The sequence below is a fragment of the Aotus nancymaae genome, unplaced genomic scaffold (assembly GCF_030222135.1).
Source record: "Aotus nancymaae isolate 86718 unplaced genomic scaffold, 86718_ANA_hifiasm-v0.15.2.pri h1tg000059l, whole genome shotgun sequence".
Classification (NCBI taxonomy): domain Eukaryota; kingdom Metazoa; phylum Chordata; class Mammalia; order Primates; family Aotidae; genus Aotus; species Aotus nancymaae.
The window spans coordinates 47,712,533-47,729,401 of record NW_026988473.1 but is presented as its reverse complement, the minus strand read 5'-3'; the positions used below and the strand labels follow the sequence as shown (position 1 = coordinate 47,729,401).

Genomic DNA, 16,869 nt, shown 5'->3' with positions numbered 1-16,869 from the left:
GCAATCTGCCTTTGTTTGATCCAGTAGGAGGATAAATCTCAGGGACAGGTTTCAAGGCTACCTCCAACCTCAACTGTTCCTCCTCCTATCCTGGGAATAGAGCTAGGCAACCTTCTGGAGGTCTCCTGTATGCATCCCAGCCTGGGGGGTTTTAATTTGCAGAGTGCTGGAAGAAGGATATGAGTTTCGAATCAGACTTGAGTTCAAAGCACCAATTACTCACTGTGTGGCCTTGGACAAGTTTGTGAACCTCTCTGAACATTAGTTTCTTAACCTATAAAATGGAGAGGAGAGCAGCTACTCTGAGGTGACTAGAATACTGCAATGTCTTAACATTTGCAAAATGCCTGAAGTATCTTGTAAAGCTTCTCTTTCCCCAGTGGAAGAGAATTCTGAAAGAAAGCTCATTTACCTGAAATGCATATTGATCCCTCTCTTTCTAAAGGAAAAGAAGTCACCTTCAGGGTTCCATTTTCATCCCAGCCATTTGAGAACAGTGCGTCCTCAGGTGAGTTAGAGCCTCCCTGAACTTCAGCTGCCTCACCTGCAAAGGGGGATTATTAGACCCACCTGCAGGGCTCTGGGAGCGAAGCACTTATGATCAGCAGCTCCGTGCCTGGCACCAGGAGATGAAGTTGGGCAGACATGGGCTCTTAGTGGGAGCTCACAGCCCCTAAGGCCTGCCTGCGTCTCAGCTCTGAACTTGTAATTTCCAGACACCCTTGAACACGGTGATTTCAGTTCTTTGCCTGCCCTCCTACCCCTAGCCCTGGGCATATGGCTGAGGAATCAGGTCCAACAGGCTGTCCTCTGGTATTTTCTCATCTAAGGACTCCTCAGTGAGGATGTCCTTGCCCAAGTGGACCCAGCAGACCTTCTCTGGCCCTACCTGTCAGAAGCTCCCCTTCATGTGAGCCCTGCGCTCTGAGGCCCTGCACATTCTACTCTCACCACTGCCTTACCCATGTGGGCTTGCTGGATGCTCATGGCAGGCTGTATGGCCACAGGTGGCTGAACTCGGTGAAGTGCAGCCAGGACACCTGGTAATCTTGGCTGAGTTCCAGGCCCAGGGAGGGACATTTCCATTGTTCTCACACAAACAGGGCCTGGAGCCTGTTTCTTCCTGCATTCACAGTATTTGCCTTGTGCCAGGAATGTGGAGGTGAATAAGCCAGGTCACTCAGGGAGTGCAAACTGAGGGGAAGATGGGCCAGCTCAGTGCAGTGTGAGGAACGCTGTGCTATCCAGGCGGTGACCATCATATTCTGTGCTGGGCTCACAGGATCACTTGGAAAATGCCTCTTTGTAGAGGTCTAGCCATCATCTGCAGCCTCTGGCATGGGCGTGTGAGACAACAGCTGCGTCGCCATGTTTCTGTCTAGATTGGCTCTGGGGAGAGGAGGCAGGGAGCTCGTCCAGTGTGGGCCACGCCATGCTTGTGCAGAGGAAAGTAAAAGTGATTTAAGATGGGAGAGAAGTCCCAGAACATGGAAATGCAAAACTGCACAAATGGCCGTGCTTTGTTTTAATTTTTGTGGGTACGTAGTAGGTGTATATATGCATGGGGTATGTGAGATGTTTTGATACAGGCATGTAATGTGAAATAAGCACATCACAGAGAATGGGGTATCCATCCCCTCAAGTATTTATCTCAAATGGCTGTGCTTTGGACTCACTATCAGCCCAGCACCTCCTGCACCACCCAGGTTCTGTCAGGAATCTTTTCTGCAGCCCTGCAAGGTTGGTGGTGGTCTCTCCATTTTACAGATGAGGAAGCTGAGGCTCATAGAAGGGAAATGGCATATGTGAGGTTAACGTCATGTAACATGGGATGATGTCCCTTCTGAAGTGTTCTAATTAATTTGCTGAAAAACAGTTAGAATTCAGAAGGGGGTAAAAAGTAATGAAAAACACCCAAATTCTTGAAAATTACAATATTGAGAGATGTATAAAAGGTTGCAAAAGCAGTCCCATGGGACTTCAAAATTGCTAATTCTTAAAAACCTAGTGGCTGGAACATGATCATCTCTGACCAGATCATCGGATTGCCCAACTTTGCATTTAGATGACGTGTTCCCAGCCTAATCGTAAGCTCCCCTGTTGACCAGCCTCCCCAGGAGCGTGGTGGCTTGCCATCAGTGCATGCTTCTCTTTGGTAGGAACCACTGCCTCTAACCCTGAGGTCAACACCGGGATGGCTTCTCTGGGATTTCTCCATGAGTTGAACATTTATTTCTCAGGATCCTGAGAACCTGGTGATTCTCCCAGTTGACTAGAGCAATGCTACTCGAAGTGTGGTCCACAGGCAGGGACTGGGCTGCAATCCCATGATTACAGCAAGTGAGAGACAGTAAGTGTTGGAGACTTGTAGAACCATTTGATGTTGCCACACATTCAAGTGTGTGATCATATTTCTAGTTTATTTTCGTTGTATCTGGAAGTAACAGGTCATAATGAATTAAAGATTTAAAAAGAAAAAAACCCTGTCATTAGCCACAGAGAATTTGAGGAGCAATGAGTGAGCAGAAGCCAGCTAGTTATATCCTCACTCTGAGAGCCGGTAAAGCCTTCCTGCTGTCAGGAAATAGAAGATAACCCTTGATGCCCAGGGCAACATTCACCTCCACGTTGGCCTTTGGAGTGGGCTGCAAAGGCCCCTGCCTCATCCCCGGAGACAAGTTCTCCATCACCTTGTTTCCCTGTGACCTCTCAAAGAGGTGCTGGTCTACCTCTTAGTGATTCTGGAATGCGATTCATCAGGTTTGGAAGGACAGGTTGGAGACCCAGTGCAAATTTCCTTAAGGTGCTTTCATTTTACTTTTTTTTTTTCTTTAAAGAATGTCACCCTCTCAGGGTGGATGTGTGGATGCCATGGGAAGAAAGGAGGCTTTTGGCTCTAATGAAAGGTGGGACCAGGTGTGGTCTTCATCCTGGATCCCCTGCCCAGATGACCCAGACCGTGCCCTGTGCTGTAGAACAGCGGAGCAGCTGTGCAGCTGCTCAGTTTGGGCAACACCTCCCAGCAACCTCGCCGCCCTCTGCGCGCTTCAGTAACGCCTCCCTAAGTCACGGTTGCTGAGAAGCTCAGTGCACAAAGTGCTTATTAGCTAAGTGGTTAATGAAGTCTCATTAGGGATTTGTATTAAAAGCCCCGGAAAGTATAGTCTCAATCTCTGCTTACTCAGGGGAGGCAGTAATTGTGCGTGGGTATCTTGGCATCACTGTGGTGCCTTTCTGGGAGAATACTGTGGAGCCAGTTCTCACACTGGGCCAGTGGAGGCAGCCCCACGGGGGCTGGGCAGGCGGTGCTGAGAGCGTAACTGACCTTTCCTCCCCTCTTTATTTCCATACAAGCCCAGGAAATCCTTTGTATCCTATAGCCCCTACCTGAGGGGCCAAGTTGGGGGCCTAGCAGGGGATGGAACATCAGACAAACAATGGCTTATTGTCCTGAGCCAACACACCTGAACCTTTCTTGGAAGCAAGGGCTAAATTTCTTGACATATGTGGCCTCCTGGAAATGCCAGAGAGTGTGCTTGGAAGCAGAATCTTAATCTCTCCCAGGCTGGGCCAGAGTAGAGGCAGGGGTAGAAGGGGGTGCCGGGCCTGACAGCTGCTCCCAAGAAGTGGCAGGCTTGGTAAACTCTGATGAGGTCCCATCTGTCTAAGTTCAAGGGATCAGACAACCCCAGCAAGCCTGTAGCCATGTCCTCTGCAGGCCCCAAAGCCACACACATGGTCTGGAGTGACCATTCCAAAGTCGCTGTAATGTCGGGATTCCCAGTGAGAAAGGGGGTGAGGGGCTCCTGGCTTTGTTCGCACCAGCCTGCCAGGCACTCCTTTCCCTGCTTAGCCCAGTGTAGTGCCTGTGCTTTTGCTGGAATCCAGCAAGTTAGCTTGAGGCCCTGAGGATGGGCACTGCCACCAGGAATAGGTGAGCTGTGGCGAGCCCACCATCACTGCAGTTCCCTGGATTTCCTGCTTTATAGTTGAGGCTTTCTCTGATCAGCTTGGATGTGGCCTCCCAAGGGCAGTCTTGGGTTTTGATGGAGGTCATCATTTCATCCACACACAAGTTACTGTGGTTTGTGGTGGTGACGGCTATCAACCCCTGCCCGGGGGCCTTGCAGCCTCCATTGCTGCTCTCTCTGGCCACATCTCCCAGAGGCTGGGTTTGGAAGCTGGGGAGGACCTAGAGCTTCCCTCCCTTGGAATCAGGGAACAGTGCTTCCCTGATCTTGAAAGGGAAGGTATTAGGATCTTGGAATCAGGAACAGTGCTTCTAGAATCTAGCTATGCACATTTGCCTCCCCCAAGAAGAGACTGCAGCCATACCAGGATGGGCTTCCAGAGCTGGGGGTGAGGAGTGAAGGGGAGGCAACCTGGGATTTGCAGAAGGGTGTATGTATAATTGTGCCATGCTCTTTGGGCTATCAGTTTCCACCTATTTCCCAGCTCTTTGACACCTTGATGGGGGTCCAGGCATTTGTAGGTGCCCTCAGGAGCACAGACACCACCCACAACCCATCACTGGGCCATGCACCAGGGCCCACGCAGAGCTGCTGTCTCCCCGTCCCCAAGCTGACCTTGCCTGGCACTGGCTCGGGAGCCTGCTGCAGTCCCCATCCTGCCCTACCTGCCCAGCGTGTGCCCATTCCACATACTGCTCTTGTTGGCAGGGTGGGCTGTGGTCCTGTCGGGGAGGACCTGGGAGCTTCAGGGCAGGCTGGGGCAGGCTGAATCTAGAGGAGGGAAAAGAGAGAGGAATCAAGTATAAGGAAGGGAACAAAGCTGCTTCTCACCACTCTCACACCACTCACTTGTGGTCACCAAATAGAATGGGGATGTTTCTCCCCACCAACAAAATCTATAAATGGAAGGGTTTTCCCTTAGTTCTGCAAGCCATCTTTGCAAATTAGTTGAACCTGAGGAGGAAAATGCAGTTACTGGTTTATTATACAGAATCTTATCAAGGATACAGAGGAGCAGCCAGGTGAGGAGAGGCATAGGACAGGGCATGTAGGAAAGAGCAGGTGCCTCCATGCCCTCTTTGGGGCATCACCCTTCAGGGGCCTTCACTCTCCAGAAACTATAAACCCTATCCTTTTTGGTTTCTATGGAGGCTTCGTTAAGAAGGCATGATCGATTACCTCATTGGCCACTGGTGATCAATTCATCCTTCAGCCCCTCTGCCCTCATAGGCCAGTGTGTGGGACTGAAAGTTCCAACTCTTTAATCATAGGGTTGGTTCCTCTGGCAACCAGCCCCATTCTGAAGCTATCCAGGAGCTCAAGAGTTGCCTCGTTCCAGCAAAGGATGCTCCTTCAACCAGGAAATCCCAGGGGATTTAGGAGCTCTGTATCAGATGCTGCCATCACTCAGGAAGGTACCAAGGTCTTAGGAGCTCTGCCTCAGGAACCAGGGGGCAGAGCCCAAACATGTATTTCCGACAATATCACAATATCACTCAAGGTAGTCTAGGCCCCGAGCCTGCTAAGTGCCAGGCGCTAGGACATATATTCTCTCACTCAGTCCTTCCCATGGACTCAGGAGACAGGTACAACTCTCCCCATTTTACTAAATGAGGAACTAGGCTCAGAATTTCTGTGCTTCATGCCGAGTCTCAGCACTGGCTCGTGGTGGAGCTGGACCTGAACCCTTCCCCTGGGCTTGTTGGTCCCTGAGCAGCTGCCTGCGGCCCTCATGGAACAAAGGGTCTCTGGAGGAGGGCGGCTGCAGTCTGGCAGTCTGGCAGTCTAGCTTTCTGTCTGAGGGGCCTTGGCTCCTGATTTCCTTCTCTTTGCTTAGTTTGTCTGACTTACGGGCTTTTGGATAATGATTGGGTCTGAGCACCACGTTTACCCCATGCCCCTGATGAGCGAAGCTGTGAAGGCCCCAGGGCTGGTGGGCAGGTGACCAGAGTACAGTCTGGAATCTTGGATTTATTTGCTAAGCGGCCTCAGATAGACTCTTCCCCTCTCTGGGATTCATGTACGCAACTGTATGTATGTGAAAGGGCTTTTGGTTTTTAATCTTTTTTTTTTCCTAATTTTTTTATTGTGTTAAAATATGCATGACATAAAATGTACCACTTAACCATTTTTAAGGGTACAGTTTAGTGGTATTAAATACATCCTTCATATGCCACCCTCACCATCCTCCTGCTCCAGAACTCTTAGTTCTGTAACACTGGAACTCTGTACCCATAAACAACAGCAGCCACCGCTCTACTGCCTGAGTCTATGGATTTCGACTACTCTAGGCACCACCTATAAGTGGAATCCTACAGTGCTTGTCTTTTTGCAGCCATGGGTTTTATTTCTTTTCTTTTCTCTGTCCGGCTGGTTTTGCTTCTCCGGGGTTGTGGGGTGCTGTTTGCATGTGGGTGAGGAGCCCTCTCCCCATCCATCCAGCCTGTGTTTCCTCCTGGTGCTAACTGGCCTCTATCTTTGTCTCTGTCTCCTCTGCCTCCACTCTTGGTTAGCTGACGGTAGGGAAAGTGTCCAGCGGAATAGGGGCTGCAGCTGAAGTCCTGGTCAATCTGTACATGAATGATCACAGACCTAAGGCCCAGGCTACCTCTCCAGACCTGGTAAGGACATGCAACCCCAGCCTTCACCCACAGACACTGGCAGTGGCATCCCAGGGCAGGCACATGGGATGTGGAGCGGATGGCCTGGTCCTCCCGAGGCTCCTCTTCTCTTGGGACCAGAGGGAGCTGAGCATGAGCTGGATCAGGGCAGAAGTTAGAGGGAGACTGCATTTCCTTAAAGACAGACCTCACTCAGGTCCCCTGTGGTCTTTTGGAAAATAGAGCATCTTCCTGCTGTCCGTGGCTCTGGAGAACGGCCTGGTAGGACGGCCCAGGTGAGGCTGTGAGCATAATTGAATGGCCCTCACTTTTAGTGTTGAGTGTCCAACCTGAACAGCCTCTTTACATTGGATTGAGAAAAAAAGTCATGGGAAAACCATCCCTTTGATTTGAATTATCACTTTCTCTAAACTAAGCCGTTCACTGCCATCACCAAGAATTTTAGTTGACAATTCTTTCAGTTTCCTTTTGGCACATTGCTCTGGAATCGCCCAGGGGTACTGCTGCCCTGGCCCATGTCCTTCCAATTCACAATTAGAACTATAACTGACCAGATTTGATGCCACCAGCTTTCTGTACCCGACCTGCACCACTGCAGGGGAACAGGACACCTAAAACATCAGCAGGCCTTTGTCCAAAACCAGGTGACACTTAATCCCAGGATCAGATCCTGGAAAGAACATCATGGGGTGGACAGGTGTATGTGTGAGGCCCACTCCGTCAGACTGGAGACACCACTCCCACCCCCAAACCAGAGTGGCCAACCTGGGGGTGAGCCCCTCCCGGCCCGCCTTGTACTCTCCAGCCTGCCGGGGAGGACAGTTAACAGCAGCCCCTGCAGAGTTGGGGTCTGGGTTGGGGGCATATCTTCCCACCCCTCCCTCTTTGCTGCAGTGGCAGGAGCAGGAAGTAGAAGCCCATGAGGTCCCCAGCATTCAGTTTGGAATTTCTAAAAGCCTCAACCTGACATTTGAAGGCTCAGGATAAGCTCTAACACACTATCTTCTCTCCCTATCCCCAGGAATCGATGCGAAAGTCATTTCCCCTGAACCTGGGTGGCAGTGACACGTGTTACTTCTGCAAGAAGCGTGTGTACGTGATGGAGCGGCTGAGCGCCGAGGGCCACTTCTTCCACCGGGAGTGTTTCCGCTGCAGCGTCTGCGCTACCACCTTGCGTCTGGCCGCCTATGCCTTTGACTGCGATGAAGGTAACCACAGGGGCCAGGGCAGCACTGGGCTCTGGACTTGGCCTCAGACGTGACCTTGGCCTGGGTTCCTGTCCCTCTGGAGGCTCTAGGACACCCAACACATCCTCAACAGGAAGTATGATGTCATCAGGAAGGCTGTTCAGGGAGAGTGGGAGCTTCTGCTAGAAATGGAGGGCTGCCTGTGGTCCTGGGGAAGGGGAAGCACCAGCACTGTGGTGTGGATACCAGGTCCCGGTGGGCACCTCCTGTGCGCCCAGGGCTCTCTGTACCTCTTCTTACGCAGCCTCACCACCTTCCATTGTCCCTGTGTGGCCAAGAAAATCAAACCTGATACCCTCCGTTGCATGCTCAGCACCACACCTGGCATGGAGTCAGGTTCACTAAATGATGCAGGGTTAATATTACTTTCATAGTATATGTTATAAAATAACTATCATGACATTCCCTTTGGTAAGTGCCCTAACAGAGATCATTGATGGAGGAATCATGCTCATTGGAATGAACAATTATTTTCTAATTTTCAACACTTGACATTTGCTCTGTCATCTATAGCGAGAGGCAGTATAGCATGGCGTTCACATTTACACACCCTCAAACTGAACTGCCTGGGTTCGACTCCAGACTGTACCACCTCCTAGCCATGGAACCTTGGGCCTGTCACTTAAACTCTTGGTCCCCCAGATTCCTCATCTGTAAAATGAGGTTAACGGTAGTCCTTAGCTCTCAGGGTGGTTGTGAGAACTAATGAGTTCATTTATGTAAGCGTGTGTAGCATTGTGCCTGGTATAAAGTCATTCCTATGTAAGTGTCCCCTACTGTTACCATTTTTACCATTGCTATTGTTACCAGCGTAGCAGTGAGCAAGGAAGGCTTTTCTGGAAGGTGTACAGTGGTCCTGGGCAGTGGCCAGTTTCCCAGCGTGTGCTCTGTCTGGGTCTTTTCCTCCCCATCACTGCTGCCATTTGCTCTCAGCCTTTCCCACCTGCCAGGGATTCCACAAAGAAGGACTGAGGGTATTCGTACTCGATGCTGTCCATTTTGCTGCCTGGCAGTGGGTCTTTTAAAGAAGTTTGGCCTCAGTTTGATTTGGGGATTTTTTTTTTAATGTTGTCCTGTTTATCATAAAGGATGCAGAGGAGCAGCCAGATGGAAGAGAGGCATAAGGTTTGGTAAGGGAGAAGGGGCTCAGAGCTCCCATGCCCTGTCCAGGTGCAGGCATGCTGCCCTGTGGGAGCCAGCATGCATCCAGCATCTAGAAGTTCTGCGTGCTTTGAAGACCTTAGATACATCCCCAGGAGCCCCCCATTGCTGGAGCTTGTCTCTGAGGCAGCAAAGGGCCCTGCTACCTCATCTCAGCGCCACTTGTTTAAGGAAGGTGATGGAAGTTTGAGCCACCCTGGGCTGTTTCCGTCATTGCTATTTTCTGACTTGAACAGTGGCAGGCACTTGGCTTTTGTCGATGGTGGCTCTAGTTCACAGGAGAAAAATCTTTCTGTATGTGTGTGCCTCTTTTTACAGGCAAATTTTACTGCAAGCCTCACTTCATTCACTGTAAAGCTAATAGCAAACAACGGAAGAGACGGGCAGAGCTGAAGCAACAAAGAGAGGTATGTTTGTCTCACACGTGCTGGTGAAACAGGGAAGGCCCCTTGATAAGAGAAGCATTTCCAGGGATCCTCAAAGTCAGGCCAGCTTTTCTGGCCCTGGAGGGATTGAGATGACTCACAGATGAAGAAGAAAGCCTCTGCTTCCTGGTGTGGAGGGTTCTTTTGCTTCAGTCTGTTCCACAGCCTCTGGGGCGTGTCCCATTCCAGGTGAGCTCCCAGGGGAGTAGCCATGCTGGCGTCTCATAAGAAGCCTGGAAGAGCTTGCCCACGTGGCAGGGATGGGGTGATATGCTCAGCCACACAAAAGCCACGTGGTCCTCTATACCTGGAGCCCACCTGGCCGCAAGGTGCTGTTTGTAAGAATGCCTGGTGTGGGAATGACCCTTCTACAGTTTCCAACTCCTCTCCCAGGCTCCTGAAGTTAAAAAAGTGACCAATCCACTGCATTTATAGATGGTTTGTGGAAGCGTGTCTTCTGGGATCTCTTAGCAAATATCTTCTCTCTGGCTTGATTAATTATCTATCACTAGCAACAACCCATAACTTAAAACGTTTTTCTAATTACCCAAATATATAGGTTCAATGTAAAAAATGGGAAAGACTATAAAGAAGCAAAGAGAAATCACCTGTGGCCACTCTACCCTGAGAAAGCCACAGTTCACATTTTGTGACATTCCTTTCCAGGCTCTTTTCTATGTGAATATATTTTAAGCCAAGTGGAATCCTGAATGCCTACAGTTTTATATCCTTCCTTTTCTTCACTAACTCTACATCAAGAATAGTTTCCCATGACATTAAAAATTCTTTTGGAGAGCTGGGCAGAGTGGCTCATGCCTGTAATCACGGCACTTTGGGAGCCTGAGGTGGGTTGATCATGAAGTCAGGAAGTTTGAGACCAGCCTGACCACATGGTGAAAACTCATCTCTACTAAAAATACAAAAATTAGCTGGGTGTGGTTGCACGTGCCTGTAATCCCAGCTACTTGGGAGGCTGAGACAGGAGAATCGCTTGAACTCAGGAGGTGGAGGTTGCAATGAGCCTAGATTGTGCCATTGCACTCCAGCCAGGGACAACAGAGCAAGACTCCGTCTCAAAAAAAAAAAAAAAAAATTCTCTTGGAGCATAACTTTTAATGCCTTTAGAAGATTCTCGTCTATAAATGGTCAATAATTTACTTCACTACTCTGTATTACTGGATCTTCACATCATTTGAATTTTTTATCTTATAAATGTTTTTACAGTGCACATCCTGGTATGCATATTGTTCTCCATATTTCAAATTATTTACTTGATGTGTATCATTAGGAGTGAGATTGCTGATTATTTTTGAAGTCTCGTGACCCCTGTGGCCAGTTGGCCCCCTGGAAAAGCTGTGCCCGTGTTCAGCACCAGCTTCAGCACGAGTCGGGGGCTGAGATGATTGTGGGGCTGGCTGCAGGGTCTGTCGAGTTCGCTTTGTCTTGGCTCTCTGTGTGCTTTGCTGAAGCAGTCCTCTGGAAGACTGGTGGACTTGCCCTCATTTTGATCTCTTTCTCAGGAGGAGGCGACATGGCAAGAGCAGGAAGCCCCTCGGCGAGACACTCCCACCGAAAGTTCTTGCGCCGTGGCCGCCATTGGCACCCCGGAAGGCAGTCCCCCAGGTATCTCCACCTCCTTCTTTAGGAAGGCGCTGGGCTGGCCCCTCAGGCTGCCGAGGGACCTGTGTAACTGGATGCAGGGACTCCTGCGAGCCGTTGGCCTCCATGTCAGGGACAATGCTTACAACTACTGCTACATGTACGAGCTCCTGAGCCTGGGGCTGCCGCTCCTCTGGGCGTTCTCTGAGGTCCTGGCAGCCATGTACAGGGAATCTGAGGGCTCCCTCGAGAGCATCCGCAACTGGGTGCTCGGGTGCTTCCCACTCAAGCTCCGCTGACACGCCTGGCTGCCCCAAAGTGCCTTCACATTTCCAGGGTTCAGATGGCAGTGCGCTTGCAGTTTGCTCAGGCTCTGGCAGGGAAGCCTGGCATTCTCTAAGCAATTAGCTCAAAGCCAAAGAGTTTCACGTGGACCACCTCCGCCTGGCCTTATCAGGGTGAACATCTACTCATGATGCTAGGGCCAGGGGCGATATGAAGGATCTTTTCTATAGCTTTGTACTTTAATATATATACACCAAAGTGAGCCATATTTCTGGGTTTACATTTCAATTTTTTAAGAAGCCTAAAGAAAGCATTTTTTATATGAGTGTCAGTTTTTCTAAATATGGGGGTTTGAAGTTCGTAACCAGCTTTATAAACCCCTTCAACTTTGCAGTGAGTTGTCAGAGCCACTGCCTGCCGAGTGAGTGATTTGGGATTTTACATATATGAAAGTGAGTGTGCCACCTCCTGACCAGTGCCTTTTGACTTAGGTGCCCAGATGCCAATTGTCAGCAGCAGGATACTTTCTATAACATGAAAGCATAATTATTTTAGAAGAAGAGAGTAAAGGGCAGAATAGAATTCAACCTACAAAAGCACAGAGTACTGGGTGGTTGGCTGTTATCTGTTCCCCTAGGGGGAGGACTATTTTGCTCTCTTGTTTTGATGTTAAATAGTAGCTTAAAGGCTTCTCCACCCCATATCAAATCACAGCCAAATGACAAAGAACCAAGGGTTTCAACAGATTTTACCAACATGTATTTTCCCTTCCCACTAATGGGCACTGCAGTGCAAACCCACTGGCATTTGACCACGGAGCTGATGTGGTGCTGAAGATGAGCGCTTTCAGCTGATGTCATTTTAGCCTCTGTGGCTCCCATCAGATCCCCCAGCCAGGCTGCAGGCTGAGCCAAGGGCATTCAGGGTCCATATGGGTCAGGCCTCGTGGAGTGGAAGACTCTGCCCGCTCATGTGTGTCCTTAGAGACTGAGGGGGTTTGTTAGCACATCAGGTTGTTGCTGGGAAGCGTGGCCTGCCCAGTGAGCGTTGCCCATGGACATCCTGACTGCTTAGCTGCTCCACTGCCATGCATATGTGGTCAAAATAGAAACCATTTTCACACTGCCCTGGCAAAGGAATGGGTCTGACCTCCAGGGGAAGCTCTACTGTATCTTGACTGGCAGGGAGGGCTGGGAGTGGAAGCTGTTTATGGACTGATCCAAGGGAAACATGCCTTAGTAAGGGTAAAAATGAACATGTGGGCCCACCTACATTCCTCACTCTGGGTGTCTGGAACAGTCCTCAGCTCTCCCTACTCCACGCTGCCTAGACATGCACAGCTGCAGGGTCTGGCTGAACTGTCAAGAGGCTGCCAGAGAAAGGCTGTCTGCAGTGCTCAGTGTATCTGGAGTTGCTGGACCCAAGATAGTTCTGTGCAGTTATCACTAGAGATGCCTCTGGATTAACTAAGAGGGGTGCCTGGGTGTGGGTGAGGAGCCAGAGCTCTTAAGAGCTTTGAGATGATAAGTTTATATGGGATGGAAAGAAAGAAGGAAGTGCAATTCTGCAAATACTTCCCTGAAATCCTTGGGAAGAACAGAGGCATGGCCATGGCCAACTCTGTGGGAGCTGGCACCTCTGTCCTTGGTGGCACTGTTCTCAGTCCCATGACTTGCATTGTGTTTTTTCCAATTTCTGCTGGGATTTTAATGTTCAACATGGTGGGAGGAGTCCTTGATTCCTTTTGTCTGATTATAGAAAGTAAATTCTCGAAGTCATGATGTGAACGTCCATGTTATTGTGATTATCTTCAGCTCAGGGTAGGCTGAGATGCTTTGTGGAGTGCCCCATGAAGCCAGAGTCAGAATCTCTAAGACTGTTATGTACAGCCATAAGGAGACTGGTTCGAATTCCTGTGGTGAGACAGGGTGTGCCTGTCAGGAGTTTGAGATGTCGGTATGCTCTGAGACCTTGAACCTTTCTGGTGGGCAGCACCAACACACAGGGTGGACCCCAGAGGGTGCGTGCCTCTAGGCCTCCACAACATATTTAAGAATGAGTAGGCGATGCTAGAGTAAAATGGGGGCAGAGAGGATATTGGGGACAAGACGCAAACTACGTGCGTCCACTCTTATAAATAAGTAGCTGGTCACAACCAGAAAGGTTCATCTCTCCTAAGCAAACAGGGACGTTTCCCTTTTTCAATAATTGCCTTATTTTCGACGCCAGTGCCTTCTCGTGATGTTCATTTCCTTTTCTCCCCACACTAAGATGTCTTTTCTGTCTTTCTCTTTCCAATCTCACACCATGGCCATCAGTTCATTTCAGCCTTCCAGTGCTACACCCACTTCTTGGCTGACACATTTCTGCTCTGAGGTGACTGGTTTTCTTGCCAATTTTCAGAGAGTGGTACTAACCCCCCACCCGCTTTCCGCACCCCGTCCTCCCCGCCAGTGGTACCGGTTGCGCTAACTGTGTCTTGCGTACTGATGGACTCATTTGGTGGCATGGTTGGTTAACAGCATGGGGAAGGTGTTCAGCTTCAGAGTCATGTCTGTGCCTATTTCCTGTGGAGCCGGCAGCCTGGTCAATCCCAAGTGCATGTCCCGCCTCTCCTCTCTCCCTCTGGCACACTTGCGTGCATGCTTCTCCAGTTGCACCTGCGAAGCCACCTTACTTTCTTGGGAGGGTCAACCCTGATCTTGAGACAGTACCATGAGGGGGGCTCTGTCACCTTTGAAAAGAATACTTATTGAGCTGCCTTGAAAGGCTCATACACACCAGCCCCTTCTTAAATTGGCTCTAATGTAAAGATTGTTAATATCATTGATCAGAACCATAGGTGATTCTTTGGAAGGATTTAAAAAATGTAATTATTCCCAGGCCTCATCCGAAGCTTGACCCATGCTCTGTAGGTTGAGCATGCGATCACAAATATTTCAGCAAATCCTGCCTTGGTTGCCGCCTGCACTGTAGATCAAGCATTTTGCTGTGACTTTTGTTATCTGCTTTGGCTCATAAAGCCCCAGATGACACCAGAGCTTCAATTAGAGCCATCTTCATCCCAAGCAGGGTTATCTTTGAGAAATGACCCAGTTCTGCCCCAGGCCCCTGTGACTCTGCTTAAAGCACACATTCCTGCTGACTCTTGTACCTGCGGCAGCAGGATAGTCACTAACGTGCTCTCAATGAGAAACAAGCACAGTGGAGCTGTCCTAGGCAACCCCTGCGGTCTCAAGGCTGTGGTGGGCATCTGTGCTGCACGCGGCCCAGACCGCCCTGACCCCTGGGCCTGCCTGCCCGGCCCTGCATGCTGCACGCTCGCTGCGTTTGTGCAGATCCTGGCCAGTACGAAGTTGTTGCTCTTGTCTTATCTTCTCTTACAGAGTCTCCCTCCCTTTATAGAATGTCAACCAAAGAGTGCCCTCCTCCCCTCTCAGCCTCCTCTTTAGCTAGCCTCCCCACCTCATCACTACGCATGTCTGTGACCTTTGGTAATCATTTACAGTGCCACGTGGAACCCTGTATTTTGCACACAGCAAAACAATGTTTAGCTTTATTTATGGTATTTGATGCTGTAAATGGAAATAAATATTGTTCTTTATAAAGCTCATTGTTTCCTCTCTTCTTTGCCGTGGAAGCTTCTAAAACCTCACACACAGGGATTGGGTCCATTTTCCCATAACTGCTGGCGGGACTTGCACTTGAGGTGACACGGGACTCTGGGGCTGCGCTGAGCACTCTGAAAGGAAATATTACCCAGGGGTAATATTTGGAAACTGTCACCAACGCTCCTGGGCCAGGCTTTGGGGTCTCTTTCTTGAACACTCGTTGTACTTTGCTGTTCTAGATGCTGGGCATAGCGGGTGAGGGTCAGTGTCCCCTCGGCGATTAGAAACAGACTGTACTGACAGCTCCCTGCACCCAATTCCCCCCCACATCCAAGCTTGGCTCTACAGGAGAGCCTTCTCTATGAACCTTACACTAATTTAGGCTCCCATATAGCAAAAGTTGGTCTTGAACATTTCACCCTGGTCCACAGCAGAGTGGAGAGTGGAAGGTAAGGAGGAAGGACTGGGCATCAGTCTCAGGATGGCAGTGAACTTGGCAGTGTTTGCTTCAGCCTGTCCTTTATTCCTCAGATAACTCTCCTGTCCCCAAAGGCTCAGGGCATTCAGTGTCTATGGTGTGAGGTCCTGCCCTAGCGCCACCCTAAGTACAGCATCCAAGGCAGGTCCCAGGCAACTCCAGGCTGTGTTCAAGGGAAAGATTTGGAGCCTCACTCGGCTAGCCTGGGCAGTGCCAAAGTCACTGGTCCTGAGCCCCCAGGTGGGATGCCTGCCATTGCCTGGCTGGGTGTAGCTGGGCCTCTGACACTGGTATGAAAAGTCACCTGTGAACTTCATGAGGTCCTTGGCACCTCCAAATAGGTGTTCCTGAGGCTCTGGTCTGTGATGCCTGGATCTACCTTCAGAACTGCCTCAGGTCATGACCAAGGGTCCTGTACTCTTACCCAGGTGACATATTTTCACTTCCATTCAAGGAGGGATGTTAGGGACTACATGTCAGATGCTGAGCTGTGCAAGTGACTCATTCCTTTATGCATTCATTTATGCAGCAAATGTTTGTTCTAGGCCTCATTCCAAGCCCTAGATACAGCAGGGAACCATGCAAAGTCCCCACACCTCCCTGCACCTTAGAAATGTGGCTTAGTATTGCTGTACTAAATGAGATCTGTTGTATTTAACTGTGCATGTGCTCATTTGTTTATTCAACTACGTGGTGTTTCCTGAGCATCTGCTATGGACTAGGTATACAGCAGGGAATAAAGCAGACAAAAATCCTCACTTTATTGTCAAAGCGTGACACCCCAAAAGGTGTTACACTAATGAAGGGGTCCATAGTCACGACTTGTGAGGAATATTTTATGCTGATATTGCCAGTCCTTCCCAGCCCTGGAGACTCACAAGATTCAATAGCATGTTAAGGCTCTGAGGCATATTCATAGAGATATTTAATCAACTTTGTGAAAGTCAGCTGTCCCATACTTATTTGAACATCTTGTTTCGGTTTTGGTTTGTTTTTTTTTTTGACTATTGCATTCTACATACATAGTTTTGGTACAGTAGTCTTTAATTAAGAGATATTGGATTAAAGACTTCAAACTTTAAAAGTAAAACCGTAGAATTAAATATTAAATAGAATTAAATATTGATTAGATATGGGGTGATAAGTTTCTAAGCGTGAATCCTCTAATAGGAAGAAGAACACGTAGGAAAAACATGACATAAATCTGATTGTATGAGTTTTTAAAACTTAATGTACAATAATAAAATATTAAGTAGACCATTAGACTAGGGAAAAATGTGAACCAAATGTTATAACAAAGAAGTTCATTGCATGGTAATTTCAAAATTCATTAAAAACAGATGTTCGTGGGCACCTTTCACAGTGTAGATGATCAGTTACTATTTGTTGCTTAAAGAGTCAATGATAAATAGGCAAAGGCTATGAATAGGCAGTTTACACTTGAGCAAATTTAAAAAAGTAAACAGTAAAA

At 49.1% G+C, this 16,869-nt stretch overlaps 1 protein-coding gene across 15 annotated transcripts in view; it reads left to right on the top strand.

The window, feature by feature from the left end:
• MICAL2 (microtubule associated monooxygenase, calponin and LIM domain containing 2) overlaps nt 1-16,869 on the top strand; it is a 250,253-nt gene that overhangs the window by 137,914 nt on the left and 95,470 nt on the right. For 6 of the 15 annotated variants that reach the window (XM_064365167.1, XM_064365170.1, XM_064365172.1 and 3 more), the window contains 5 exons: nt 446-508; nt 6,485-6,592; nt 7,614-7,800; nt 9,319-9,407; nt 10,946-14,689. In XM_064365167.1, coding sequence (XP_064221237.1) covers nt 446-508; nt 6,485-6,592; nt 7,614-7,800; nt 9,319-9,407; nt 10,946-11,323 — 825 coding nt within the window. In that variant the 3' untranslated portion in view covers nt 11,324-14,689. The other 9 variants (XM_021675157.2, XM_012456649.3, XM_012456648.3 and 6 more) reach the window with 5 other exon arrangements.